Source organism: Camarhynchus parvulus, chromosome 1A, assembly GCF_901933205.1.
Source record: "Camarhynchus parvulus chromosome 1A, STF_HiC, whole genome shotgun sequence".
Lineage (NCBI taxonomy): Eukaryota > Metazoa > Chordata > Aves > Passeriformes > Thraupidae > Camarhynchus > Camarhynchus parvulus.
Window position 1 is genome coordinate 37,836,466 of NC_044586.1, and position 27,746 is coordinate 37,864,211.

Below are 27,746 nucleotides of genomic sequence, written 5' to 3' on the forward strand. Positions count from 1 at the left end.
ACCTCACCTGAGGAGTCAGACTGGCAGGACAAAAATATTTACAGTTCTGCCTTTTTCATTTATTAAATGACTCATTGCAAACATGAAACAGGGCCACACTGAGCCTAATCTAGTCTCTGATTTTACAAGAGACACGGCTGATAAGAAACCTTAAATAAAGCTAAACTTTCAGGAGCAGTAAGACAGCAAAAGGCAATGTGCATTTTTATTCCCACTGCCCTCAGACTGAAGTATTTCTTGCTTAAGAAATAACTTGGGGACTACTGCTGAACCCTAAAACACCATACTGCCTATTATCTACTGCAGAGGTTTTATGCTGCAATTTTCTTTTAGAAGTGGTATAGAAATGGGAAGAGTTGTCTAGATCTTTAATCACTCTACAGATCCTAAGCAAAGACCAAAGGTACTATCACAAAATTTTTACACCAGAACCGCAGTCAATTCATTAATCCTGTCCCATTAGCAGAATTTTATGTATTTAAGCCCATCCTTGCCCAATTAGATGAAGACAAAAATTCACTACTTAAGCAAGTTAATTTTGTTTTCTCTTTCTTCTCTTTGGAAATCCATCCATAACAAGGCTAAACACTAGTACTGAGTTTTTCTCAGTTTTTCTGCAGGCACAGCTGCAAACCAAATGCTCTAAACCATTTCTTCCCTGCAAGAAAGGAGACACAGGGAGCTAAGACAGAAGGATAAATGTAACTGCCAGCACTTAAAGGTCTTCTGCAAGAAGAGAAACACACACTGGAGAACTTAATATTTGTGTAGTTGAGAAAGACACAGAAACAATAACTATCAGCTCCCCTCTTTTCTCTTTGCTCAAGGGGACATAGTATGCATTTTTTAACTAAACCTCAAATACAAACCAAAAGTAACATCCTGATCCCTACAAAGAGGCTTATTATGACTGTTATTGCTGGAAGGGGAAACTCACTCTTACTGGCCACATGACTGTTGAAATCTGCATTCAGCATTGTTTGGAGGGGGGTTTTTTCTTCTCTCTATAAATCATCAGCTGAGAGCAACTGGTAGTAACTTCATGACTAGAAATACTAGCTGAGTACTTCTGATGCTGCAGAGTCAGCAATACAGATGAATTTGTTCCAGCCTAGTAAATACATACTTAGATATGTACCCGGCAACACCTCATTGCAGTATTCTTTTGGGAAGCAATACTAGAGCAGAATATAAAATTTTAGTTATGGGGAGGGGTTTTTTTGGTTTTTTCCCAGTCCCTCTTGCTAGGAAATGTTAACACCACAGACAACAATTAATGCATTTGCACAACTTACTACTTATACAGCTAATATTTAGCAAAACAATTCATACAATAGCATTAGAAAGATGTGTATGTTTTTAGGATCTGAATTAAGACATGGACCCTCTCCCATGTCACAATACAGTAACTACACTGAGGCAGACAGCAGTTAGGTATTTATTCCCACAGTACTGTCACAACAGGATCCTCCTCTCTAAGGGCCAGGTGGCAGCCAGTGCTGGCCAAATAGGTTACCAGATGAAGTTCAGGGACACTCCACAGCACTCAGTAGTTTCTAGAGAACACCTGAGGTTAGTGGGAGGCTGAAACTCAAAATGGATGAGACAAAAACAAACACTGAGGAGAGGTGTCAAGAGAAGTACCCTGGAGAAGCAGCCATGAGCCGACACATAGCTGGTCCCAACCTATTTGCTCCAAGTGCCCAAGCTCAGGTGTAGGAAGAGGGTGTGCTCAGGCTCCCTGCCAGAGTTTGCAAAGGAAATTGAAGTTCAAGAGAGCTCTTGCACTTCCTCAAACGGGAGCAGGAGTTTCCTGAGGGGCAGCTAGAGGGTTTCAGTTTAAGCAAATCACAAATAACCTCAGAGAAACAGTAACCAAGATTGGCTTTCTGCAGCAGAATGCAGCCTACAGGAATGGCTGTGAGCAACAAATGATGTTTTCTGACAAGTGCCACAGGTGGACCAGAGGGCAGCTGACATATCCAGGCTTTCAAAAGCAAGTTTATAACCAGGTCCCCACAGCAGCAGTAATACTAACACTAAAATGCAGTAGGGAAAACTACTAAGAGTTTGTAGAAAGAAACACACACTGAACAGAAAGAAGGCACTGATGCTGGTGGGAGCAGATGAGGAAATAGCATAAACAAAACAGGCTCGCTAGCCTATGGTTTCCAAAGACACTAGCCATGTCTACAATGAGATCCTGTGCTTTGGAAAGAGAGAAATGAGGGGAGATAGACTGCTTAGCTAAAAAAGTCTGACGTTTACCCTGTATGGTTTAATGCCTGCTCTGGGTCGGACAGGTCCTCCACTGAACTTCAACGCTGCCCACACAAGGGGTTGGTTCAGAGTTTTTGCTTTGTATTTAATTAGTTCTTCACCTCAAAGCCCCACTTGCCTGAGCCTGAATGCTTAAACCAAGCCACTTAAACACTTCAGAGGGCCTTTCGCTGCCAACAAACCAGCTGAAGAGGCTGTCATTCACCTCGGAATGAGCTCCGAAAGAGCGAGGAGGCAGAGGCGGCAGCGGGGCCGACAGCGCGTTCAGTCACCGCACAAACAGGGATTTCTGCTCAAAACCCTGCCCGCCGGGCAGTGAGGGTCCCTCAACCCGGCTGCCGAGAGGGGCACGCCGGCGGGGCCGCTCCAGAGACCCCCGGTGGCACGGGAGCCCCGCTGGAAGCCTGCCGAGGGAAGCCCTTCCCGGCCGCCTCCTCCCCGCTCCGTCCCGCCGCCCGGGCGGCTCCGCGGGTCCTTCCCCGTGGGGGAGGGGGCGGCGGACACGTGGAGGCCGAGCCGGAGGGAGCCCAGCCGGAGGGAGCCCAGCCGGAGGGAGCCCAGCCGGAGGGAGCCCGACCCGGCCCGGCCGGCAGCAGCTGCCCCCCCGCCCGGCGCACGGCACTCACTTGTGGGGCGGCGCGGCTCTTGCCCGGCGGCCTCCTGAAGAAGGAGGTGCGCGCGGTGAAGAAGAACTCCTCGGACTCTTCCTCCTCCAGGCTGCTGTACCCGCTGCTCATGCTGCTGGTCCAGGTCATCGGCGGCGGCGGGGGCTGCTGATGGTGCTGGGGCCGGGCGGCGGAGAGCGCCGTCCCGGCCGCCGCACGGGGCCCCGCCGCTGCCGCTCCTCGCCCAGCCCGCGGGGTCCGGGAGGAGGAGGAGGAGCCGCGGCTCCGGCGGCCCCGCTCCCGCCCTCGCTCCGCTCCCTTCCTGCCGCGCGAGTTGCCGGGCAGCGCCGCCCCCGCCCGCCCGGGCAGCAGGTGAGGGGTGTGGGAGGCTCCTTCCCGACCCCGCGCCCCGCCGCGTCTTGGCCCCCTCCCCATCTCGGGCCGGCGCCTCCGCACCTCCATGCTCATTACCAGCAGCGAGGCAGCTGAGGCGGACCTTGCTGAAGTAAGAAGTTCCCAAACCTTTCCCTAATAATTACTCAATTTCACGTTTCTATGCCCTGTAAAAGTAGTCATTTTTAAAATGACTGACGGCAAAGTACTGGGGAGAGCTTTTCCCCTACACTTCTTCCAGCAGTCCATGAATTCCGGCTGAGCAGTCACAGCCTCCAGTTCCGCAGCCGCCGCGGTGCCCGGCCGGGGCCGCCCCGCGCACCATCAGCACACGGACTATTAAGTCAATGGAATTCATCGCCCCAGGATGTAGCGAGGAGGAAGGCTTGTGAAGACTCACCAGGGATTAGATATGTGTGCAGATAGCAAGAATATCCAGATCTGCAACTGGAAAACGTATTTAAAGCACAAAAGTCCTGATAAGACACAGGGGAAACATCAGACTCATCACTACTGGGGGAAATAACAGACAATGCCCGAAGGCCAGATCACTCCGTAATTACCTGCCTCAGAGTCTCATGTCTTCCCTAAATTTATCTAAGGCTGGTCACTGTCACCGACAGGATACTGGGTTTAAGGTACGGCTTCCTAAAGCTGTGCAGCTGGCCGTAAAAACAGATTTGCCTTTCCTGCACGTCCTTAGCCCGGTGTTCCTACTGTGCCCTGTGCCACAGCGCTGGTCCCACGGGGGGAAGTGACTCACATCAGCCACTTGCTGCCGGAACAAACCCCTGAGACATGGGGGTCAGAAAGGCGATACCTTTCCACAACAGCACAGCCTCAGATTAAACGTATTTGATGTTGCACGTTTACACATCAGTTCCCGTGGTCTCGGTACTCAGATACACATGTAATCTGGGACACCATTAGCTAACATCTCCTTTCTCTCTTCCTGATCCCCATTTCGCTGGTCCCTTGCACACTCCTCATCTGCTGTGCATGGCTGTTCCTATCCCAAGCGGGGACTGGGTCTGTTTCTGCCAGTAGGTGCTCTTCCTGGACAGGGTGTGCCTTACATATTGATAAAGTCACCTCAAAACTGGCAAAACAACTCACACTGAGAACTAAAACCAGTCAGTTGGGAGGTGTTAAATCCTTAGTTTCCCGTCAACTCTGATTATTTCAGATTTTCACATGGACTTTGGCATCTGGCAGATTAGAAGGTATCATAGCTTTTTAAAACAAATAATTGAGTCTAACAGTGTAAATGCAGATGTGTTAGCTCTTGAGCCTACTTGTTGGCTCTGTAAAGCCCTGTGGTATGCAAGATAGCTTTAAGTTGAATGCCAAGTTACTTGAATGCGACTAAAACATATTAAAATGCTCGCTGTGAACAAACAAGCTCTGTGTTACCTGGCTCGCTGAGCACAGACCCATGCCAAGAGGAAGTCACCCCAGAGATCTGCTGGGCATGCCTCTGAACCTGTCCAAGACCCAGCAACTCCAGTTTACAAAACCTTTGGGGAAAACACCCATGTCCATGATCACAGTTAAGGTGAAGGATTTTAAGTGGCTCAGGTGTGATTAAAAATGGTATTTGTGTTTTCAAACTACAAAGGTATTTTTATATATTATCTGCTGGCACACTTGATGGACTCCCCAGGAGCAAGAGGCATAGCTGTGTGTATAACTTGTTTGCTTGGCTGCAGTCTCAAACCTGATAGTGTGTGGGTGTAACTTGAGGCTGGCAAAGAGGATCATTGAGACAATAAGCTGCTGCAACAGAGCTCAAGTTCATCTGTGCAAGATCAGTTACAAGTCCTGGGCTCAAGTTTATATATTCCCTAGCAGCAAGGCATGGCATTCGCCTCATCTATAAAGCATCATTTATATTGATAGCACCAAATTCACATAATCATTTTCTCTAGCTGCAACAAAAAACAATGAAGTCAACATGTCTAAGTTTATTGTGATATATCTTCCAGTATGAGTTCAATCCTCCACTGTAGCTCAGTTTTTAAGCCTACTAATTTTGATTTTTTACTTTAATTTTTTTTCAGATGTGGCACTGAGCCAAACAATTCACATCAAGGTACAAACAGATGTGATGCCTTTCAGTGTTGATTTGTTTGGTGCTTGAAAGTAACATACCCAAAACCAAGTATTTTTCAAGGGAGATACTTAAAGATCAATTGGTACCCCTGTGGATTTCACTGTCCCCTGGCTACTCTCTGCCCATATTTTTAAGGTTCCTATCCCCTGATGATTACTCTTCCACATTCTCAAATTTACTTTTTAATCTTACCTAGGCAAGATTGACTGAAGGCTCTTTGTTAGGTGCTGCACTGAAACATCTACACCACTTGCACTACTCTTGGTTTATTCTGACAGGCCTCTTAAATAGTCAACAAAGAAAATGCAAACAGCACTTCATAATGAAAATAAAAATAGCCATGTGTCAGGATAGTAATAAGCTTTCTGAAAGCATACTTGTTCTTAGGGAGAATTATGGATTAATGATTAAGTAAAAAAAATTAAAGGCCAAGGAGTATGGCACAGGAGTGAGATCTGAAACACAGAACATTACAAGGATCCCCATCAGTCCTTCTGAGAAATAATCCCATCCCACAAGAAAATAAGCTGTCAATCAGTTATCATAGGATCACACAGGCAGTTAGCCAGAAGAGAAGAGGGAGATGCTTTTTTGAGATGAATCATTATGTTCAAGTAGCAAGTAGTGCTACAAAGGCACCCATGAAGAAAAGGAGAATGAACATTTTTTTAATTAAAGCTTGATGACATAGATAGAATTTCATAGTATTTTTAGACTGTAGCCAGTTAAAAGTGGTGGCTCAAGTAACACAACCTAAAATAGTAATAGGCACTTTATTTCAAAGCAAGAATCTCATGAATAAAATATGAATAAAAAGCAATCACAAAGATAACCTGTGTGACATACACTGATTTGTTGTGTAGGAGGAACAATAATTTAAATGACTGTTCCTTTCTAGGATAAAATTCAGTTTTAAAGCATTTTGTGGTTTTGGAGAGTCAACTGAGAGAAATGAAGTATCAAACATAACTTCCAGAGAAGCTTAGGACTTCCTAAATGGCAAAACAGCTGTGAATAACTTTATGAATCAGGCAAGAATTAGGACTTTGAACTACCCTAACTGAAATAACCCTTAGAACCAGATATCAAATTGCACAGAGGTGGATTGCTTCACAAGGTCCTGCAGCTTTATTGCTTTATTTGTATCAAAATGTCACTCTATTGAAGTAATCAAAAACCTCAGGAAAGTATGGTTGAACAGGATTACACAGACTGTTAGTTCAGTCAATTAATATCCTGCTCTGAAGAATAACCAAGTACTTTACACCATCCCTAACAGCCCTTTAGCTAAACCATTCTTGAAACACAGTACGGTGCTGTAGCACCTCCACTATAGGCCATCCCTTCCAGTGTTTAAGTTATTTATTGAGTTAGAAAGCTTTTATTAACATCTCATTTTGAATCCTTAACGCTGCCCATTTGTTTCTTAACAAACAAAACAGAGGTAGAACAGTTCATTGCTGGCTTTTTAGGGAAACCTTTTGGGTATTTGAGGGCTCTTTTTGTTCCTCCCATTCTTCTGCTTCCCAGACTAAACAAAGGGACAACTGATAAAACATCCTATGGAGTTTACATTAACTCCATTACGAACTGCATGATGTTTACATGTTTCTAAAACATCCTCTCAGCCCTCTGACAGAGAAACTGGGAGGACTCATTGAAATGCGAAAGCTACAAAACATTGACTTGGCCAGTAATTCTGCTTTGAGGCTCGGGACCAAGATGGTCACTTCTGCACACAAGCTTTGGTCTTCTCTCCAGGCTTGTGTCAGGCCACATCGAAAGTCATTGGGTCAAAGGAGCAGGAAAGGAAAAAGGTATGGCATGGGTCGGAGGGTCCTATGGCATTTAAGACTACATTTCTATTATAATTTAAAAAGTAAAGAGAAGAATTCCTCCCTCAAGAGGGGGAGAAGAAGAATTCTTCTCCTCAAGAGAATAATTCCTCCCTTTCTATCTCCCCTTTTCGGTCTCCCCTGGCTGAAATCCTGCAAGGGTGCTTGGACACACTGGCAAGCAGGACCTGTGGTGGCCCCACAGCTGTGGGCAGCAACCTCCCGTAGGGTGGGAAAAGTGAAGGGAAGCAGGACATGGGCTGAGGGAAGGAAAGGTCATCACAGGAACTAAACTTCCTTACACCTTCTAAGTCTGCTTTAGTATCCCTCCAGTTTCACCAGTGCTTTTCAGGAAGAGTCTCATTAACAACCCTTGCAGTATTTTATTCTAGCTGCTATGAATTTGCCAGATGCCCCTAGCCCCTGGCTGTTTCAGGAACCCTTTTGGTAATTTCTGGGGTGCTATGAGTCTCTCTCCTCTTCCCATTTTCTGTCTTCATATGTCTTTGCAAACCCTGTCCCCAACCCCAGTAGTCTTATTGATGATTAGTCCCTATGGGACATACTAAATCTTGGGATATGCTTAGGAGTGAAATCCAAAGGGGTTCCTACCAAATAGCACATTGGATTTGGCTTCTGTGTAACACATTTAACTGGGAAATATAATTATTCCATTATGTTAGTTGTTTAAATTATGCCCATATGACAAAATCATGTCCTAAAAACAAGTTGCAGAGGAAGAAAGCTTGTGACAGACTGTCCCTTTAAAATCAGAATAAAAAATTAATTGTGTGGGCTTAGTTTTTTCTACATTCCAGCTGAAAACAGTAGTAATTTCAAATGATCAAAGGAAAGCAATAAATTTGAAATACAACCCACACAGACCATCCACTCAGGCCTGCAGTTTCCTTACACCAGTAAACTTTCTGTTTACTCATTTCTCTCATTTGTCTTGAATTAATGGCTCAGGTCTGTTTAGTACCACTGGCAGCAGTGACAATTATCCTTTGATTCATACCCCAGCAACTTGTTAATTCAAACAAGGTCATTCCAGCCGCACAGGCACATGAGTGCAGACTGAAAACAAACAGGAGCCAGGTAAACAGCCTTTCCCCAACCCGTGGTGAAGAAATGCCATGGGGACAGGTACTTGTTATGGCAGTCACAACCTTAGACAGCATTGTCAGGAATCCTTTTCCGGCTCTTCAAATTCTTGATTCTGCCCAGACCTTAAGCTCCTTTGGCGCAACATTTTCATCCAAAATCCTCAGAAATAATGGGACATAGCTGGAAATTAAAAATAACCTGTGTAATCACTTTCTTATATGTGTGCACATTGTCCCTCACCAGATCTCTGTTCTCCATCTACCATACTTGGACTGGTCAGATGATAACAGAAATAAGAGTAAGTTCACCTTTCCCATCCCAAGCTTTGTGCTCAGACCAGTCAGACCTCCATTAGTTTGAAGGGGGAGAGAAAGTGGATGGAACAAGATTTGTGCTTATCTCCTTTCTTGTGATGCTACAAACATATGGCCACCTACCTAAATGCACAGTTTGACTGAAATCAATAGAGCTATTCATAATTTCAAACATGCACATAGTTTGGAGGATTCTTTATCTTGTTGCTACCTAAAGCTATAAAGAAAAAATTGTACATTTCTAACAGTTTTGGAATTACCAACACCCTTGTGTTAGAGTCTGACAGCTTTCCAGAATATTCTACACCTTTTTATGTCACACAGATATGTCATCAATTCTGCTTAGCAAGATGACTCAGTGTTAGCCAGGATAAGACCACAAGTACACCCTTCCCCAAGGGACTGTTTCTGCAGTTTGAAGATACTGACATGGAGTCTGGCCTCATCATATGGTATCAGCACTCACCTTCCCACATCCTGCCCTGCCCCAAAACCCACTGGGACCAACCCAATGGGAAAGACTCCCATTGCCTTTGAAAGGATCTTGATAAGGCTGATAAAACAGTCCTTTGCTGTACTGGTGTGCATTTTCCTATCAGTATTTTTGCATCCCAGTTAGGCAGAAGTGCACTCCAAAACAGATAGGCTTGTTAGTAATTTTCCTTTCTTCCTCTCCTGTTGATTATAGACAGCATTATAAAACAGGTACTTTCTTGTCAAAAATCCAAAAAAGTAGATTTTATAATACAAATTATGAAAAAATATTTAATATGTCTGAAATATGTTTAATCAGGGGGCTCAAGAGAGCTGTTCAAATGTACTGAAGAATTGCCCTGCCCTTCACTCTCATTTCCAAGGCTGGATCAGGGATATGTCAGTACTAGTGGGAATTCAAAGGTGAGAGCCATGTTCCATCTGGCAATCCATTCCCTGCAGCAATAGCCTTTTTAGCTTATGCTATAGCCAGCCCCAGCAATGTCAGATAAAGTCTGTCAGGACCCAGATGTAGCCCAGAAACTCCAATTCAATAAACAGGTAAATAAACATCCTTACTCACACAGTCCCACTGATGTGAATAGTCAGACCTAAGCATAAGCAAAAGTTGGCACAAAGGAAGCTCAGAGGCTTGGGAGTGCTGTTGTCCAATTCTCTGCAAGCACCCATGCCTTGCCAGGGTAAGCGGTAGAGCTACTGCACGAGAGAATATAATGTCAAGGAAATATTCTATAACAAAGTGTACAGAAAACAGACATTCTCCTACTTTTAATTCAGTTCCTAATTGCTAACAGTGTATGAAAATACTCAGGGCAGTAAAATTAACTAGGACCTTCTGTTTTAAGTATAGAAACCACAACTGTGGAAGCTCAGCATGCTTTGTGGATACCAGGAAAATGTGAGCCTTAATGTGCTGTAGCTGCAATCTGATTCCCAGCATCTGTCCTCAAACTGGTGAATTGGTGGGGGAAGGGGCCTTCTGGTCTGGGAATCACATCCCAATTGTCATTTCCTAGACAAAGAACTAGAAATTGTCTTGTCATACTGTGTATGAGATGACATTCTGCTCTGTTTAGTAAGTCTGACTGCAGTAGATCATAGAAATTCCCTAGAAGCTGCCCACATAAGTTTAGGACTTCCTAGTAAATCATCTCAAGAGCAGACCATGAAGACAACTGTCCCAGAAAAACAATGCTGTTTGACAGGACAACAGATCTGACAACTTGTTTGCTGAAATGCCTGCCTAATCCATCCAGTCCACCCTTAGCTGGAAAAATCTGGAAAAAGTCTCCTTGAAGTACAGTGCCCTGTGCCTGTGGAGCCAGCCCAGCCTGCTGAAGTGCTGGGGGCTGCAGCAGGGCAGCCCCACCTGCCTACTCTGCCTACTCCCTCCCCAGCTCCCTAGCCCAGCGGGCCATGGAGGAGCTGCCAGCTGCCAGTGCAAGGTAATTGGGCTTTGGCCTCTGTACTTCTGCAGTGCTGCCCAAGATCAACATTTTTCACATTTTCAGCAGGGTGTGACCACCTTTGAAAGTTCTGCCCTGAATCGAGCTTTCTCTTAGCTAAATCTCACTAACTCCTTTCATATTTGGTTTGTGTCCCATTCACTGACCCAAGACCTTCCTGATTCCCATCTTTGCTATCACACTCTCCCTCCCTCACTGAGAAAGCACTGCTGCAAGGGGAGAAAACAGTAAGACAGTTTGAAGAAGAGACAGGACAGCAGGAAGAGGAAAAAGTTGGAAGTGAGAAATAGTCAAGTCGGGAAAGTAAAACCCAAATTAAAAAGGTAATATTTTAGAATAGAACTAATTTTTCCTCACCAGAATTCCATAAAATTCCAAAACAAATGTCTATGGAGATTTCTGGATGAAAAAAACAGCACATGTTTAGGAAAGCTGAGATGTAAGTTTCTAATTTTGAAGGAAGATTTAGAGAAAAAACATACTGAAAAATTAGAAACTAAAATAATTTTATTGGTTTCTCTGGGTCTGGATTGAAGGCACTTGAGACAGTAGTTCATGTTTGGACTCAGGTGTTTATTGTTTCTTATCAGTAAAGCAGTCTCACTATTGTGAGTTTGGCAGTTTTTCGTTAGAAGGCACAAAATGGCTCACAATCTCTTGTTACAAGGTCTTTTAAGGCTAAACTATCCAATTAAGAACTGACACCTAGATTATTTTCCCTTTTAACCCAATAACTGATCCCAAAGAGCTCACAATGCAGACTTTTCTGCCCAATCACAAAATGCCACCCAAACCCATGAAGAAGAAGGAAGCAGCATGAACAAGAAACCCAGGACAACACCCTGTGCCCTCCATCTTGCTTCCATCCACAACATACGAAAAATCCTAAAACCTAAATTTCTCACCAAGTGATACACTACTCTCTATAATCTATTTCACACTTCTGTGGATTCTAGTCTGTCTTGAAGTCTAGGAAATTTTCTGCATGTATGAGGGTCAAAGTCAGTGCTCCCCTGGGGGTCAGGGCACCCCAGAGCAGACAGAGAAATATTTCTGGTGCTCTGGGTTTCCACATAATTTAAAAAGTAATCTATGTGAAAACACAGCTAAGGAAAGCATATGTATTAGGGCTGAGAAGATACTGGAGAACTAGGAAAGAGAAAAAAAAAGGAAAATGTGGTGCTTTTAATTTCTTTCAAAATTATGGAATGATGTGCACACAGCATTGCAAATCCTCAGTTTAGGAGATTTAACATATGGAGGGAAGAGAAAGGGAGGAAGTGGATGCTCTACATCAATGGGAAGTCCAGGACAGCTGCAGAGCACAAGGGGCTGTAGCCTTGCCAGAGGCATCCTAGTTCAGTATGGCTCTTGCTCTCCTCTGCCTACATTTTATCAATCAGGCAGCACTTTGGGGGGAAAAAAGAGGTGACCAGAGGGGAAAAAACAATATATGCACTTAAATGCAGTAGGAGACCATTCCCACCCCGAGGGAAAGAAGCCATTTATGCCCCTACAGACTGCCACGTCTCACCCTGCAGTGGGTGAGGAAGTCAGAGCCTGAGCCCTGGGCTGATGCAGGGAAGCTGACATTACTTTTTTTCATCTGTTTCATTAACAAAACCCCCATGATGTTATAAAAATAAACACAAAGGGGATCTATTTGGGTCTCAAAGGCATGTACTTGTAAGGTGGGAAATGCCTCTTTCATGACTGACTGCCTCAAGCTTAACATATTCCTGCAAACCCTTCATGCAGGGCATGACCAAGACCCTCGTTACTTCTCTAGCCTGCAGCAGAGGTCATACATGGGTCAGTACTCAGGTCACAGAGGAAACTATAAATCTAGCAATTGATAGATTTTGTCTATTTGCTATAGGTAGTCTTTTATGCATAACATATAAATGAACTACAATTTAGCAGACTTGAACCAACATTGCCAAATAATTCCCTTTCCCAGCTCAGCCCCAGGGTCTGGTGTTCTGAAAAATCTTATTTCACGTGTTAGTTCATTTGTGAGCCCTCTTTACAGCAAATCACTACATTTCCTTCAAAACAAACCCCAGAGGTTTGTACACAGCTCTGTTGTTCTTATTCCCATGTCTTCTCTACAGCTTAAATAATTTTTTCTGCTGCTTTAGCACTGTTCACAATTCTGCTGTGTCTGAGGCCTGTCTTCTGCAGTTTCCTAAAGCCCTCTAATTTTATAAATTCCCACAAGGTTCTTCCAAGGGTAGTCAGCACCAGAAATCACATCATCATGGCAGTGTGGAGCCCCCCAGTCTTTTTCTGCATTTCACCACTCTCTTACACTATCCCAGCCAGTGTCACTCACTCAGCCCCTCCCCCCCATTTTCCAGGCACTTTGAACAGATAAAACATGCATGCCATATCCGGAATCCACACATATAGGCATGTAGGATGCAGCCTGCTCTGAGAAATGTGGGCCTGAGGTGCTTTATGGGACCTGGCCAGATGCCAGGGGTCACTCCCTGGGATGGAAGCCTTTGCCCACAAATAATCATAGCTGGCTCAGAAACCATGCTGCAACTACTCATTACTTTTCAGACTTAACTTTAAAAGAGAAATATTTAATTATTTTAATTTTACAGTCTTATGTTTACATGACTTATGTTTACATTGTCTAGAATGTTAATCTAAATGAATGTTTTCTAAAAATTAGTGTCTAAAACTTTTTTCCAGGAAAAACCCCTATTCCTATGAAATAAATTTATTTTTTCATTTTACTGAGCTTCCATGGTTACTCTTTCCTGTGATCTGAAGAGGGAGGATCTGAGGTTTTAGTGCTGTTGTTGTCTGTATGGACATAAATGGTGGAAGAATGTGTTTAAAAGAGGTTTTATAGTGCAGAGATTTGAATATGAAACTTTGCCAGTTGTGGGACACAGCAAATTGTACAGCAATCCTACAGAAGCAACATCTCTGGTATTTTCCCACCACAGCAACATCCAAACTCTAATGCCACGGCTGTAGATTGATTTTTTATGGTTTTAAAGAGTGTAAACTCTTAACTTCTGGAAACTGAAGTAGTTGTAAATTAAATAAATTTTTTATAAAATCATGTGTAATTGCTATCCAAGGCTTTCAGTTCAGACACAGCCCAGGCTCAGCACACTCAGGTTCTGCTCTTACAGAAGGCAGGGGTTTCAGTTTAGCACATGCAGAGGACCCTTACACAGGAGCAGGCTGTATTCAAGTGCTGCCTCTCCAGCATGACCTGTGCTTCGTGAAAACTTGGTACATCCAAAGAGGAGGCTGGGGGAAGGGAAGCAGAGGAGCAGAGCAGATGTGTCTAACTTAGGCTGTCTTACAAGCTATGGCTCCAGCATTTGGTACCAAGCCTATGCTATATTTTCTACTTGAAAGCTGGCTGCCACTTCAAATGAAAATAGTTTTGTGTGTGCTGCACCATAAAATTACACAGACACACAGACACAGAGGGCCACTCTAACTAGCTGTTTACCTCTGTGCTTCTACCACAGCACATAAGTTATAATCGGAGGAAGGAAACTCCTAGGAGATGTGAAGGCTTTAATTGTTTCAGCGTGCAGATGGTTTGCATTACAGCGAATCCACACAGCACAAGGTCACTTCATAGTTCAGTAATAGCTGTTTCAGCAAGTGAATTTAGTTTGTTTACACCTCTTCTGGGAAAGTTTTAACTGCTATGTAACTCATTTTATAGATATTTCTAGACTTAAAAAACACTGCAACAGGTGAAACTGGAATAGCGTAGGTTGCCACAGCCATTTCCCTCATGTCTGATGCTTAGCAATTTTTAGAGCAGCTAAATATAGCTTTTTTCCTACAACATTTGCACAATGTTTCATCACGTACTCTTCTCTGTCACTGACATAGAAATGCTCTGTTACAGGCTCACAAAGACATCTCCCACAACTCCAATTTCCTTTGCTATATTGAGATGTGCCACACAACCTGTGCACCTAGAAACTGACACAAGTAGTTACTCCTGCCCTTAACTATCAGTCTGAGCTGCCCCTCTCTGGGAAGTTTATGTTCCTTCTGCACAGGCAGCTCAGCTGTTCCTGAGGCAGCTGCTGAACCACCTCAATTTAGGGCTTAGATGGTTAGGATAAACTGGAACCAATTTTTTTTTTTTTTTTTTTTTCTTAATAGCACCAGGCTGAAATCTGCCACAATAGAACAGCTGCCTCATCAGCTGAGCCATCCCTCCAGGCAAAACTGAGCTTTCCAAGAGGAAAACAAGCTGGGTACTGAGGCAGCAGGGGACTACCATAGCAATACCGAGGTAAAATGTCACTGGTCAGAGCTTGGAAAGCTCTATGTAGGAGTGGAGCATAAAATACACTGGGGCACAAAGCACCAGACTGCATAAGCCACAAGCACTTCCTTTTATGCCATTTATCAACTGGATCCCAGATTTGTCTGGCTAGCTACCATTACAAAGACAATGCCACCAATGCCAACTGTGAAAAAACTGCATCTGGCATGAACAGTGCATGACTTTTGTTTTAAAAAGGAATTTCTTTGTTCCTCATATCTTGTCCTTGAGTTCTGCTGGTCAGTGCTTATTCTTGTCAGCCATATGTTATCTCCATCATTCAGCCCCTACCTCTTGTCCCGCAGGAGCAGTGCCAGACACCCCCATCATCATGGGCAGCACCACATCTCCATGCCTGCCCTCAGTGTCAGGAGTGCCAGACCTGGAGAGCAAACTGCAGCAACACATTGCCAAAGAGAGGTTATGTTCATGTGGCTCAACAGATGTACAGATGTATGTCCATATGTGCAGGTAACTTAACACTATGGGTGCTCCTCCCCTCCTCTGACATGTGACCACATTTGCAGAATCACAGGATAATTGGAAGATGGGTTGGACCTCAAAGTCAGTAAGTGGTAAGTGAACATGCAGTCTTACATGCAGACCTCAAAACATGTCAGAAACATCATTTATGATAGCAGCAGAACAATGTTAAAAAGCTCATGCTCTGTGCTGTATGCATTAGGGTATCTACCTTCATTTTCTTTGGGTCTGAAAGTCTTTATAAAAACCCTTTGTTTCAAAGACCTGTTTTTAAACTAACTTACAAAAAGTCTGCAAAACTTTTAAAAATATTTTTGTGGCAGAGGTGTGAGGATTTTAAACAGAGAGGCACACCAACACTGCAAGCCATACCTAAGAATTTCACATCTATCTCCTGAAAGCAATCTCCTGCCACAACCCTGCCATGCTGAACTCAGTGGTCCTCAGTGTGGCCTTAACATCTGCTTCAGCATCTGCTCTGTCAGAGGACCTGTCCCTGTGTGCTGGGCTGCTTTCAAAGGCCTCCTGCTGTTGCTCAGGGTGGCTGGCAGCACTCTGCAGCCACAGATACCCTTACAAGGCAAGGCAGCGATCGCCCCCTCCGCAGCGGGGCTCCGGCAGCCACAGCCACCACTGCACATCCTTGATCCAGCTTTCCTGGGTCCATTTAAAATAACTTTGGGAGGCAGAAGGCAGCCCAAGCTTTAGGTCTAATTCTTCACGTAGATGATAAGCTGAGGTGCACTTACAGGACAGTGAATAGAGTTTGTCTAGCTCCTAACTTGGACAAGAGACTGCAGGCGCCTGAGCCAGAAAGCGTGCAGCTGCCAAAATGAAGCAGGCAGCTGGAATCAGAGCAAACTGCCTCTTGCAGCCCTGCCAACAGATTCTGCAGGTCAGCTATTGAAATTATTTGCACATCAGCATATTTCAAATTTTGAATGCAGTCTTTGTGAAAGATCACAGTGAGAGCATTTTTAAAGAAGGGGTGGTTCTCGGACAAAAACAGTTTCCTAAAGAATCCATTTCCTTAACATCAAAAAGGTGGAAGGTTGTCCTAAAACTGGCACCAAGAGCATATCTGTGACATGGAGATAATTACTGGAAGTAACCAGTGAGACTGCCAAATCTGACTACAGCAGAACTGCCAGATTTTTTTCCTTCTTAACTGATGCCAAAACACACAGGTGACTTATAAGAAACAAAACTGTGGAGAAGAGTGTAAAATAAGACTACTCTTACACACAGCGCTTTAGCACAGTCTAGAGGAGTTGTCTATGAAATCCTGCCACCGTTGGATTATGGCCAACTCATCTTAAAATTCAGATAGCCTGAGGGTGGGTGGGATGGAGGCACACATATTTCCCTCACATCAGAGGCCCCATGGCTCAGGGACATGTACTGACTCCCCACCAGGCAATCTCAGTCCAAAGAAGGCTCAAAACTGCAAGTTGAGGATACTTTAAAGAAAAAAAGAAAATGGATATTTACGAAGTGTTAGTGAAGCTGGATCTGTTGCAGCAAAATTCTGCTTTTACTGACTTTTACTTTACTCTTACTGACTCTGCTAGACCCTACATCTCCCTTTTCACTGTCTAACCTAATGCCATGATTCTCAAGAATCCCTAAGAGTGGGGCTGCTCTGGGAGGCCTAGACAGCTTGATGGAATACAGAAGGATACAAGAATAAAAAATCCAGATGGCTCATGTCAGCCTCTCTTGTCCCTTTTCTGTCTCTCTCTTTCCCTGGCAAGAGTCCTCTCTCTGGCCCCACATGGGGGATGTACACATCTGACAGGCTGCTCCTGCCCTGAGTGGAAGGACCTGGCAGCAGCCTGGGATGTGGTTGAGGCAGGGAAAGTTGTGGGAGCTGTGCAGCCCAGCACAGCTTGGCAAGTTCCTGCTGGGAGATGGAGCATGGGATCTCAGAAAGATGGTTCAGCCAAAGGAGAGGGCTCCTGACCTACCCACAAAGGGTCATGTTAAGGACACTTCTCAGACAGACAGCACCTGCCAAATGACAACTGAAAGTGTGGATCCTAGGTATTTTCAAAACACTTTTTTCCTCTTCATTCACTCTAATATATTGTTCCTGTCTTTAGTTATATCTGCTGATTGTGGGGAAAATAATATGAAGAACTCAGTAAAATCATAGTTCATAAATGCAAGTGCCAGAGATTTTATTCCTTCCACTCTCTCATACTGAGTTAACTCTAAATTTACCTTCATCTGTAATCCTCAGCTTTAAGAAATCAACCTTGCTTTCTTTCCCCTGATGATGAATTCTTTAACAAATTCAGGGATATTCACAGAAGTTACAGGTAAAACATAAAGAAGAAATAATCAAGTTCTCAGAACTCATAACTCTGTGCCACCTAGTGCATTCATTCACCCATAACATTTTGCAAGAAAGAGTTCATCCTCATTGTGGTAATAGGTAATGAACACTACTCGTAACCATTTCTAAAATCAGCTTGTACTTCTGAGTGCCCAGACTGAGACATATTTTGAGGTAAAACAAAATAGCAGGTTTGCATGCCATGGGCAACTCTTTTCCCCCAAAACAATGAAGAAAAGAAAACCAGAGGCAAAAGACTAAAAATTAAATCAGCACATCTGAAAACTAAGGCCAAATTTTCTTCCTGAAGGCCATATCTAGTCAGTCACTAGTAGAGCAAGGACTGCAAATCTGGCTTCCTCAGTCCCTGTTTCATGCTCTAATTCCCACCTCCAACAAACTGCTTTATAATAATCATAAGACCTTACTGATTAGTCATATATGCAGATAAGGAGATCTCTCTTCAAGGTTACTGTAAAGGGAAATGTTACTCAGGATGGCAAAAGGAAGGTCAAAGGAAGAGAACAATGCAAATGGAAAACAGAAAAATACTGGGAAGCAGTGTTCCTTTAAACCAAAGTTCAGGAGTACTGGGAAATATAAAAGTAATGTTCAGCCTTGTGATACACTGGCCTTCCTTCCCCAGAGAATAATGCTGCAGAATTTTCTGATAAGAAATTGTGATAGAAAAGCCTAGTGAAATTAAGACAATGTAATTTTTATCCTGAAGTCAACTAAATGAGGTCAGCCTCAGGCAGGATGCATGGTATTGACTTCATCCTGCTGCCCCATGGTAACCATCATCACTGCTTTGTTCTCACCTAGGATTGTAAAGCAAAATAATCAATTATAGTATTTATCTTCCTGTAAACAAACACTGTCAGAAAAAACAAAGCCTTAAAAGGGGATTTACCATGGCTACAGTAGACACTTGCAAGCATCAGCAGAGAAAATATGGAGAAGTATAAAGTATGATTTAGGCAAATCAAGTAATCGCATCCAGTTATCCATCTTACTGCAACATATCAGCAGGCAAAGTAGCTGAAGCAGGCATGAGCAGCTTTCCATGGGTTCACAAGACTAATTGAAATACATGTTTCTGAAGATCTCTTGGGATCCCGTGATGAAAGTTTTCTTCTCAAATGCAAAGAAGAGGTAATTTTTCCATTTTTCTCTAGGGGTTATCCAAATAGGGCAGGTATGCAGAGACCAGCCAGGTTTATTTTCTCAGGAAACTGTCCAATGTCCAAGCATCATGGCTCCAGCATCATCTGAGCCAGGAGCTGATCCAAAATTCATCCATAGGAGGGGCCTCTTGATTAGGAATCAAGGCATAAGTCATAAGTAACATGGAGGTCACAGATGAAAGGTGATCAGGATGCAAAACTACTGTTGGATCGAAAATCTCAATTGGGACATCAAAACCATAATGTAAGGTGTGTATCTTGAAAGAAGTGGTAAAGGGACTTTATCTAATTTTTGAAAGGTTTGTTACATGTGGAGATTCTCAGTTCAGTCGAAGAAAGAACAGAGATAATTTCTCCCAGGCTGAGCCTGGGAATCTTAGAGGAAAGAATTAAAACAATCATTATCTCTCTTTCTGTAATCATTGTTTATAGTTGTGGTTCTTCACAGTGTGCTATTCATAGTCACCAATACTGTGAGATGTTTCTACTTGGAGACCAATCAAGTATCACCTTAGCAAGTCACATTATAAAAGACTCACTACTTTCATTAAAGTTAGCCTTTTGATCTACCTGAAGACTGGAGTCTTTCTTTCTGGGTCAGTTACATTATTTGTGAAATAAGCATTCAGAAAAAAACCAACCAACCAAACAAAAAACAAGCCAACAAAGCAACCCAACAAAAAACCAATGACAACTGATTATCAGCGTATTATTTGTAGAATAAACCAGATCCAAAAAGCTTGTAGGAGTAAACATTTTGTATCTCTGTGTTCCCAAGATACTATACAACAGCCTTTCTACCCAGGCAGCTTTTTTCACTTGGCAGTAAAGTATCATAAGGTCTCAGGAAGCAGGGGTGCTGAATCCCCAGTGGACCTATGCTGCAGGAATGGAGGCTTACCATAGCTGAAATTATAAGGGAGGAGGGAACATGGCAAACTAGCTATTGCTTAAGATCTCCTGCAAGTGCTAAGAGAACCCAGCATGTTTTGATCTGAGGCAACCAGCTACTTCTTCATGCTTTGGGCAGGAACTCCCCAGAAGTTTAACTAGCAGGACTTCATTGTCCTGCATTTAATGGCATGCGACTGGTGACAGCTTCCCCTTTCCCAGTAAGGATATTGAAGCTTTAGCACTACATCACTGAATTTTTACACACCTAGACACACTATTTGCAGAGTAAATGGGGAAGGTTTAAGCTCCTATCCCCAATTCCTGTGGAGCACACTGATATGAGGCAACATACACAAGAATGGAGCTTCACTGTAGAATGAGATCCCTTGGAGAAGGGGAACCTAGTGTGCAGCACATGCATATAGCTGGGGAGAATCTGAGCTCCTGAGAACAAGTGGGCTTTTCTGAACTGAGGAAGAGTCTGGAGGGCAGCTTTTAGGCAGTGCCACTAGTTAGAGGAAGCCATGAATCAGTATGAGAAATGCTACCTGCTGTCATTTGATTCCTGCACTCTGGGAAACAAGACTTTTCATTTCTGTAAGAAAAACAAACAGAACAACATAGGGCTCTGTTGTCTACCTGATTTCCTAACAGCTGTCTTTGTTACTGGTGGTTGGCATGCTACTTAGATCAAAGACTGGGAACAACTATTTTCCTATCTTCACCCAGCAATGTTATCATTAAAAATAATCAAAAACCACTCCCCACCTTCCTTCCCCACCAGGGAAGGTTTTGCATCATGCCCTTCCTGCACTGAGTCAAAAGGCAGCAGCAATCTCTTCTGTGTATATTTCTAACAGCTGCTAATGCCATAAGTCAAACGAAAAGGCTGAAAGTCTATGAAAAAAAAAAAAAAGACAGATAATGTGAAGCTGGAAGAGTATTTGAGAGCATGAGATGTGAGTTTCCCAACAGTTCTGACTTTCTTTTCTAATCAGTTCTCACTGCCATCTTGTTATTTGCTCAAGGCAGGTCTACGCGGGATGAATTAAGCAGTCTGCATCATATCACAAGCCCAGCTACCTTCCTGAATATTCAAAAGCAAAATAAAATCAGCCTCTTGAGTAAATGCCCTAGAAAGTAGTAAGTGCCCTGATAATAAATATCTCTTCAGCCCCTTGTTATACTTCACAACCAGTCACCCCTTTACCCCTGTGGATTAATAGGTTAGGACAAATCTGACATGGCTGCTGGTAATTCTATTTAGAGTGAGGTGTTTAATGGATATGAAAAACATAATCAGACCATGAAGAGTGGAATGAAAGCCACTGTCACTCTGTTTGCCAGCCTGTCTCTAACTGAAAGGCAAAGTTCAGTACTCCATCTGTCATCTACAGCATATGGACTCCTGAGAAAAATCAGTGTTAGGACTTCACTGAGACAGAGATTTGCAGGGCCCAGCATTTACACCCCATTTAACAATTTCCCTACCAGTGCTCATTTTCTTTGCATGTGTTGAAGGGTTCAGTAAGGCACTCAGGACACTATCATGGTCAGTGATCTACCATCCAGCAACTGTGCAGCTTCCACATACCATCTAATCTACAACATAAACCACCAAAATACACTTCTTCAAGTACACAAGTTTAGATGCCACATCCATTTGCCTTCACGTGCCACATCAAAACCAGCTGTCCTCGTGGCTGCTGTCCTGCTCTGCATGTTGAAAAATCTACCTTGAAAGTTAGACAGAAATGATCTCTGTTCCCTCTGCTGCAAACAGTCACAAGCCCAACCATCAGGCTCCACACAGACCTTAACATTTTAGAGGATCAGTTCTCCTTGAACTTCCTCTGCAATGTGATTAAGCAATGCTATTTGAGTACTGGAGAACCACCTGGAACATACAGGACCTGCAAGACTGCATTACCTGTATTAAATAAGCAACGTTATCATCTCTGCTCTGCTGAGCCTGCTGAGATACTGGGAAGATATTAATAACTAAATTAGGAAGAAAATTGGCACAATAAAAAATACATTACGTATTTTACATCCTACACCTGGCACAACTCTGACAGCAGTGGAAAGGATTGTTAAAAAATATGTGTATTAGAAATAAATAGTGGAAAAAGAACATTGATCTTAACAATGGCAGCTGACAAAATGGCAGGTTGAGGCTGGCTACATTTTAGGGAAACATATTTTCTAGGAAGACAATACAAACCTCTTGAATATGAAAACACCTAACTGTACAAAAAATCAAAAGCACATTTTAAATATTCCCCATGTCTAATAGGAACACTTTCCTCTAATTTGAAGCCTTGTCTGCTTCTTCAATGGAACTAGAAAATCAGAGCTGTTTGACTACAATTGATCTGGTTGCTAAACAACTGATAATTGACCTTCTCTAGGTTTCAGTAATGTGTGCTTAAAGCAGTGAGCTTGTTATCTTTCTGTTTCAAAGGTTGGGCCTGAATATGAACCAAGTACTTAAAATGGAAAGAAATCCCCAACAAGCCCAACTTAAGATAAAAAAGGTTAAAGACAGATTTAGTGATAAAAATGTGTGTTTTTAAAAAAAAAGTTTAAAAAACATAAAGGCATACAAACACAATTTAGATTGCTTCTGTGAGCTGAAAACTTCCACCAGGAAGCTGAAATTTATTCTTTTAATAATATCAATTCTAGTATTAACTCTGTTTGGTGGTATCATGATACAAGTCCCCTCACCACATGCCCCATCCAGTCTGTACTTACTGGGCTTTGAGGTCTACTCGGAGTTCTAAAATCCTCTCCTTGTTTAAATGTGTCTTTTGGATTCATCCTACTTGCAATATTCAACTACTGCCTCAGTCCCCATCAACCCAAGTGTTTGTTCTGTGTGCTCAAGAAAACCCAACAGACTATTCCATGATGCCTGTACCAGAGAATACTGAAGAAGCCCAAATATCTGATAGAGTAAATTCAACTCTATAAAATATTACAATTAATTTATGCTTTAAAGACCTTAAGTCAGCATTGTGCAAAGCCCGTTTTAATAATATTCCTTTGAGGGAGGGTTGCAAAGGGTAGTGCCCCAGGAACTGTTGTGGAAACTCTCAAATTATTTTTTTAAAGTTTGGAACTAATTTCTAGTTTATATAATTAATCAAGCCTTTTATTCTTGCCAAATATATTTCCCTAATAGTAACCTAAACAATATACACAATTAGAACTGAAATCAGCTTCAGTTTTGGTTTAAAAGCTTTCGCAGTTACTGTCAAAATTTAAGATTTGCCTCATTTTGCCGCCAAAACAAACATAATTCACTCTTCCTCTTTTCCTTTCAACTACTACCAAGCATAACCAGGTTTAACATAGATTTGAAATATATGAGCCATAAGCCCCATGCCCACACAGAGTACACACCATTACCAAGAGTTAGTAGAGGAAAGCAACCAATAGCTCAAAGGTAGCTTACATTATTAAAGATCTGCACACACCTATATCTGCTCTCTTTTGTCAGTTTTTTTTCTCCATGGGTTATTTTTGAAGAAATGTTCAACTACCATGTCTTTTAAGGGAAGGAACTGAAACCACTTTCAGTTTCAGGTACATTTAGTTGACAACCTCAGTGCCCTTCCATGTCCAGAAGTTTCTGTATTAGCACTGTGAGATCCTCTCATTCTTCTCCATGGCATTCATGCAATTTGAAGCAATCTGGGGGCATTGTTATCCAAGTCATTTGCAACACCCTATATCTCTTTCTATACTTTATCAAGTGCCTCAGGTCTTGTACAAACTTCAACTGTGAATGCCCTTTGTCTTTGCGAAAATTTGAGTGTAGTGAGACCTCTTTGGGAAGGCTTGTCAACTTGAAGAAAAGAAATTCTATCTGTGACTTATGCATAAAAAATTGTCACTTTTTGATTCATCTAGGGTGACAGAAAAACAGGAAAAAATGAAAATCCATATAATGGCTTTGATACTTAGACTTTTGAGAAGGCCTTGGCATGATCAGTCAGAGGTGGGGTGCCTGCAACTGGCAATGTGGTAGCACAAGAGAGGATTGCTGGAAAGGAGCTTTATTCATCGCACTCTGCTTGTTCGTGGAAGAAATTGGCAACTCTTTCCCCAGCTTTTTCTGAGTGCTCTGTACAAGACCACAGAGAACCTATATACATTGTTTCCTCTTTAATCTCTATAGGAAGTCTGCTCAGGAGGGAAATATCTAGGGCCACACAATTTTCACCTGAGTCATATATTTCTGCCGTTGGGTACTTGCAGTATGTTTGACTTTGTGAGTTTCGTTTTCAAGTATTTAACCCCGCTGCCTTAGCAATGTGTAAGAACAGCTTCATCATGGAATTTCCTTGACCTTTTTATAATGAAATATTTATGTGTGTATATATACACACTCAGAGAAAGAAGCTCAAAAATTAGGTATTTTGAGCTCCAACGACTTGTTAGCAGAGTCAAGCTGTGTGACAACCATTCCAGATTCTGAGACTGTTTGACCGCTCGTGTGCACCCAAGTGCTCCAGTTGCTGGCAGAATTGCACAGGAGGGAAATCCACCGGAAATCTGTAGACTCTCTTTGCAAAATCAGCAGTTAAGAGCCTGTAAGAAATTCTTGTTCCCCATAAGGGAAATCTTAAGTCTAGATTCTCAAACTGTGTCTCAACATGACATTTGTTCAAGGTTATTTGGAATTTAAGGTGTTCCAGCCACATCATAACACCCAGCCCTTGTTGTGCTGACAGCACTGTTCACAGGCTGTGTTGAGAATTAAAGAGCTGATTGGGCTTTGCAAGGACAAAGGTTAGAAGCTACAACGTTTTCCTGACCCATTTTGAAAGAGCGTTGTCCAAAACCAGCAGCAGTCCTGGTGCCACTGGGAGTGGAAGAGCAAGGGGAACACAGAAGAGTGTATAGGCATGAACAAGCATTCAGGACCAGGAGCTACAGCTGGGCACCAAGCTCTGCTGCACTCAGGGCACCACCAGGTCACTGCAGCAGAGTGAAGGGCAGTTTGTATCACCTGCATCAAGCAGGAGATAAATTCACACTGCCTGCCCAATCTGAAATGGTGTTAGGTCAAAGAGAGTTAGAGTTCAAAGCGTTGCCTACTATCATCACAGAGTAATATTCTCTGTGTTTGAAGGAGTATATGCAAATACAGAGGTGCCATGACTCTTTAACCTGTACCAGCACAAGAGTGCCAATATAATGACTTCAAACTAGTGCTTTAGTGTTTAAAAAAAATGCACTTCAAAACAAAGCAGTTGTCCCAGGAAGAAAAGGCACGAATCCAAGGACTATGGTCTGTTAGCAATACTAAAAAATTTGAATATTCCTGCAAAATCCCTTCACAGTATAAATTGATGTTCACTGCATGGGTGATGCATTCCCAAATACATGTCTGATCTTTGCAACTCTGCATTTGACTAGCGTAGTTCATGCAAAATTAACTGGTTTTGCATGTCATGTGATTGTCAAAGTCATGATATAGATAAAGCAAAAGCAGGCATCACTGGGAAAAGTTCTGTGCCAAGAACCTAATGCCTATTTTAGCAAATAATGTAGTGCAACACACAGCTCTGTAAAAGACAACAAATGATGCTGAGAATCCAAAGTCCTCAATATAAACCCTTCATAATGTTTACTTAGGAAAATCTCTGCTTTGATCCAGTGGACTGTGTGTTAGGTTGGCTCCTGGAGTGCCCCTTCTCACAGGCTTCTGGAAGCAGATTAGCTTTCACCTGAAGTGGAATTGATTCTTGTCTTATGACTACTCCCTGATATCAACCAAAACAAGGAAAGTAAAGACAATTGGAAGATTAGATTCAAAAGCACAGTCCTGCATCTAAATAAAACCTTGCAGACTAGACACCATCCACAGAGTAAGAATGCAAGAATAATTTTGTAAAGATAGGTTCAGTCTTTTTACCATCATCTTTTTCCCATCCCCTGACCCCTTCACGACCTTATACTAAACACCTGTTCAGTTTTATACATGAGATGCAGGTTCAAACATTAAACAGAAAGTTAAAAATCAGCTTTAAGTCTGATAAAGTCCAGGAAATTTTAGCATGGAAGAAAATAGCAATTTTGAGAAGGCAGCTGAGCTGAGAGTTGTGTTTAATTAAATAGTAACCTAATGCCAGCTTTTGAAACAATGTTCCCATTCAGAGATATTAAAATTATTTTTAAAAATTCTAATTCCTTTTTACCTACAAGAGAAGTAGACAAGTCCTAGAAAGACACAGTGGTCTGAGCAGGTCAGTAGCAGAGGAAGGAGCAAATTCAAACCTTGCAGATTCCTGTGGTAGCTCCGTCTGCTCTGTGCATGTGGGACAGCCGTGCATAAAGAAAATGACCCAACAGGAAACATTCCAGGTTTTCTGCATGTAAATGGTTGCTGCCTCAAAACCAGTGGATGATGGATGCTGAAAATAGCACTTGAATCCTCATCTTTCGTGTATCAGTTGTCAGGTACACACTGACCCAAACAGCTAGTGAGGAAAGAGATTTGCAACAACTGTCACCCACTGCAGGCAGCCAAAGTGTGGCTTCTTCCAAGAGGAAGGAAATCAGTAGGAAAAAACAGTACTTCTTTATTGCCGTCTTGTTGCACACAAACAAATGCACATGAAATTTGGCTCCCCTAAGTACTGTAAGGCTCAAAGAGCAAGAAACAGTTCCCTTGCTCAGTATTCATACCCAGGACAGCACTTGCTCTTTTTTAGATCTCTCACAGGCAAGCTGTATGTGTCTTATTGAGCAATAATTATTTTTAATGCCCTTCTCTCTCTGCTCCTATCATATTTTCTTGCTGACAGTCACCCACACCTCCAAAACCTGTATTGCCATGTACTTCCTCCTCTCCATTGCTGCTGCTCTGCCTTTCAGCATCTGAGTTATTCCCCTTCAGTCTTCCTAACAGCAAGACACATGGAGCTCACAGAGAGACACCATGTCCTCATTCACAGTTTGGGTGGCTGGACAGTTGGGTGGTGGTTGGAGCATCTACAAAATAAAATGCTGCACTTGCAGAGAAAATTCAGTGATGACCTGGAGGGCACACACCAAGTTCAGTAAGAATGCTCAGAAGTTTTAGAATCATAGAATCATTAAGGTTGGAAAAGTCCTCCAAGATCATCAAGGCCAACGTTCAACCAAATACTACTAAAGCCAGTAAGCCATATTGTGAAGTGCCACGTCTATTCATTTGTTGAACACTTCCACAGATGGTGACTTCGCCCCTTCCCTGGGCAGCCTGTTCCAGGACTATCCTGAACAATCACTCCAGTCACTAGAAGCCTTTACACATCTTTGTGTTACCAAATATTGTTTTTACTTAGCTGGACTGTTTTACTTTTTGGTAGAATTATCATTTCATAAAAATTGGTTTTGACATAAGTCTGTAGCAAGTTCCATTTTTTCTCCTGCTAAAAAAATAAAATTATAGAAATGCTTCCTGGAATCTGTCTGACATGTCTATGGCAAGGGCTGAGGATAAAGTCTAACTTTGTCCATCACAAATGTTTCCCAGCTGGATTTTAGGCCTTCTGTACATGCTATAAGAATTTTGCTTAACAGGAGTCTGGAAAGGAAAAGTGCTGCACTATTTTTTAATTTGGAATCCTCTGAGAAAATACTTCTTTGGTTGATTCACCAGTGAGTAAGTGATCATCACAGAGGAATGTAAGCACTGGATTTTTTCTCAACTGTGCATTAATGTTTCTTGCTGCTTTTTCCACCAAGTTAAGCTTGCTATGCTCTGTGTGTCCTCAGACTATTTTACTGAAAAGGCAGTGCATCACCTTTAGTTAATGATTGTGTTGCTGGGCTTCAGAGCTGACTCAGAATAAATTTTTGCAATCCTCGAGGAGGATTCCCTTGCCCTACTTAGTATTGTTTAGTATCTGCC

At 42.6% G+C, this 27,746-nt stretch overlaps 1 protein-coding gene across 4 annotated transcripts in view; it reads right to left on the minus strand.

The window, feature by feature from the left end:
- Nucleotides 1–27,746, minus strand: part of RASSF3 (Ras association domain family member 3) — a 104,781-nt gene that overhangs the window by 49,459 nt on the left and 27,576 nt on the right. Inside the window, exon 1 of one of the 4 annotated variants that reach the window (XM_030960117.1) lies at nt 2,907–3,135. The exons of the other annotated variants lie outside the window; for them this stretch is intronic. Coding sequence (XP_030815977.1) covers nt 2,907–3,035 — 129 coding nt within the window. The 5' untranslated portion in view covers nt 3,036–3,135. Of the gene's footprint in view, nt 1–2,906; nt 3,136–27,746 lie in introns of those variants that run through there. 4 annotated transcript variants of the gene reach the window in all.